The 2,290-nt window shown below is 37.7% G+C and overlaps 1 protein-coding gene across 3 annotated transcripts in view; it reads left to right on the forward strand.

Annotated features, from left to right (window-relative positions):
* The window catches only part of HAVCR1 (hepatitis A virus cellular receptor 1), a 30,209-nt gene extending 28,531 nt beyond the window's left edge, over nt 1–1,678 (forward strand). For all 3 annotated transcript variants that reach the window (XM_011966715.1, XM_011966714.1, XM_011966716.1), the window contains one exon: nt 1,437–1,678. In XM_011966715.1, the coding sequence (XP_011822105.1) occupies nt 1,437–1,581 (145 nt within the window). In that variant the 3' untranslated portion in view covers nt 1,582–1,678. The remainder of the gene's footprint in view (nt 1–1,436) is intronic.
* Nucleotides 1,679–2,290: the final 612 nt, after the last annotated feature.

Consider the following 2,290-nt stretch of genomic DNA (forward strand, 5'->3'; position numbering starts at 1 on the left):
TAAGTGCTTAATATACATCGACTTTTGTTATTGCAATCAAGCCCTTTACAGCAATAAACTGTGAGAGAGGCACTATTCTCATTTTACAGATTGGAAAACAGTTTCAGAAATGTTGAGTGACATCTAAGGTCACATCACATAGCATATAAAGGACTCAATCTCAGGAATCCGTGCTCATAAATATTTCTGGAATGACAGAGAAATGTGTAAAGTATAAAAAAAGCAAAAAAAAAAAAAACCACACTAACAAATTATGAACATTTCCTCATAACATTATCTTCTTGGCAGTTCTATCACACTGAGTCATTTGAGCTCATTGACACTTAAACTAAGTGTCTTCGCACATGGATGACTGACCTGTTGAGGGACCACAGTGGAGCTCTGTTTTTCATGGTTCTTTAAATGTGTGGACATGTGTTTCATCTGCAGCTGAATGAAGACAAGGTCCATACTTTGGGGGCAGGCTTTGTTAACAAATAGTCACTATATACAAATATATTATATAAAAATAAGCAGTTACATCAAACGCTACACATAAGTTAAAATTAAGTCCACCTTCATCCCTCACTTGTATTTCCACTCCTTCTACTGATTTCTTTTTTTGAGACAGAGTCTCATTCTGTTGCCCAGGCTGGAGTGCAGTGGTGTGATCTCGGCTCACTGCAACCTCCACCTCCCAGGTTTAAGTGATTCTCCTGTCTCAGCCTCCCGAGTAGCCAGGATTATAGGCACAAGCCACCACATCTGGCTAATTAAAAAAAATTTTCGTAGAGATGGGGCCTCGCTATGTTGCTCACGCTGGCCTCAAGCTCCTGGCCTCAAGGGATCCTCCTGCCATGGCCTCCCAAAGTGCTGGGATTAGAGGCATGAGCTACTGCACCCAGCACAGGAAGATTTTTAACACTATGATCCAGTGTACACTTGTGAAACAGTACAATTTAACTATATGCAATGTTTCTCTATTCTGTTTTTATCTTGAATATAGGATGTAGATTGCTAAGTAGATTTAACAACCCTCTCTAAAGGATCACAAGCCACAGTTGGAAAAACACCAGTCACCCAATTCTTAGCCACATTTGAAAATGTGCATCTTGATTCAGCCACTTAGTTTGATGTCACAGCTCTGTATTTTTAGATTTTCCATTTTTGTATTCTATTATGTAAGTTTCAAAGAGACCAGTCTGAGTTTTTCAATACTTCTTAGGTTGTCTATCTAGCTGCTTATTAAACAGACTTTTCTTCAACTTAATAATAAGAGCCCCACTTTTTACAACTCTAGAAAAGCACTATTTATTTTATTCTTTGTGTGAACCGGGCTCCTATAGTCTCGAATACCTGATATTGCCTGATCATAAACAAAAGTGCAGCTCATATGTGAGAAGTGGTCTGCTTTTTTTTTTCTTACTCATGTTATTCTTCAACAACTCTTTCTACAGTGTTTCATTTAGCAGCCATCGAATTAAAACTTTGCAAAATGCAGTTAAAAAGGAAGTCCATGCAGAAGACAATATCTACATTGAGAATAATCTTTATGCCATGAACCAAGACCCAGTGGTGCTCTTTGAGAGTTTACGCCCATGACTGCAGAAGACTGAACATATCGGACGTCTTTTAGACTCCAAGACAATTTTTCTGTTTCAGTTTCATCTGGCATTCCAACACGTCAGTGACACTGGGTAGAGTAACTCTCTCGTTCCAAGCTGTGTATAGTCAGCCTTATCTTTAATGTAGTCCTAATTTTTTGTGCTAAAACAGGCTCAATCAATCCTTCTGATCATTGTAGAGTTCTCTGTCAAACATGATCACTTTAGAATTGTATGTTCTCTTTAGACCCCATAAATCCTGTATCCATCAGAGAGAATAGTCACTGGAAACATAGCAAATGAACTTCTATCTTGGCCATCAGAGCTGTGCAGAAGAGGGAAATCTGTCTTAAAAATCAGCAAATCCAATGTGATACTTCATTTGGAAGCATTACATGATAATCTCTTGTTTCTATATTATACTTCCAAATGTTGCATTTCCTGTGTTTTCCAAAGGTTTCAAATCATGGGTTTTAATTTCCTCCATGGGGAAATAAAGTGAGTTTAATTCACCCTAACAGGTATGGCTGTTTTTTCATGACTCTGGAAATGTGATGCATTAAGTACTGGATCTCTGAGTTGGGGTAGCTATTTTACCAGTTAAAAGAGGCGACAATAGTATGGAACACGTAGATACCAGGGAAAGAAAATCATTTGCCAGGTGATTCAACACATTTATGCAATTTTTTTTTTTTTTTTTTTTTTTT

The sequence above is a fragment of the Mandrillus leucophaeus genome, unplaced genomic scaffold (genome assembly GCF_000951045.1).
Source record: "Mandrillus leucophaeus isolate KB7577 unplaced genomic scaffold, Mleu.le_1.0 Scaffold77, whole genome shotgun sequence".
Taxonomy (NCBI): domain Eukaryota; kingdom Metazoa; phylum Chordata; class Mammalia; order Primates; family Cercopithecidae; genus Mandrillus; species Mandrillus leucophaeus.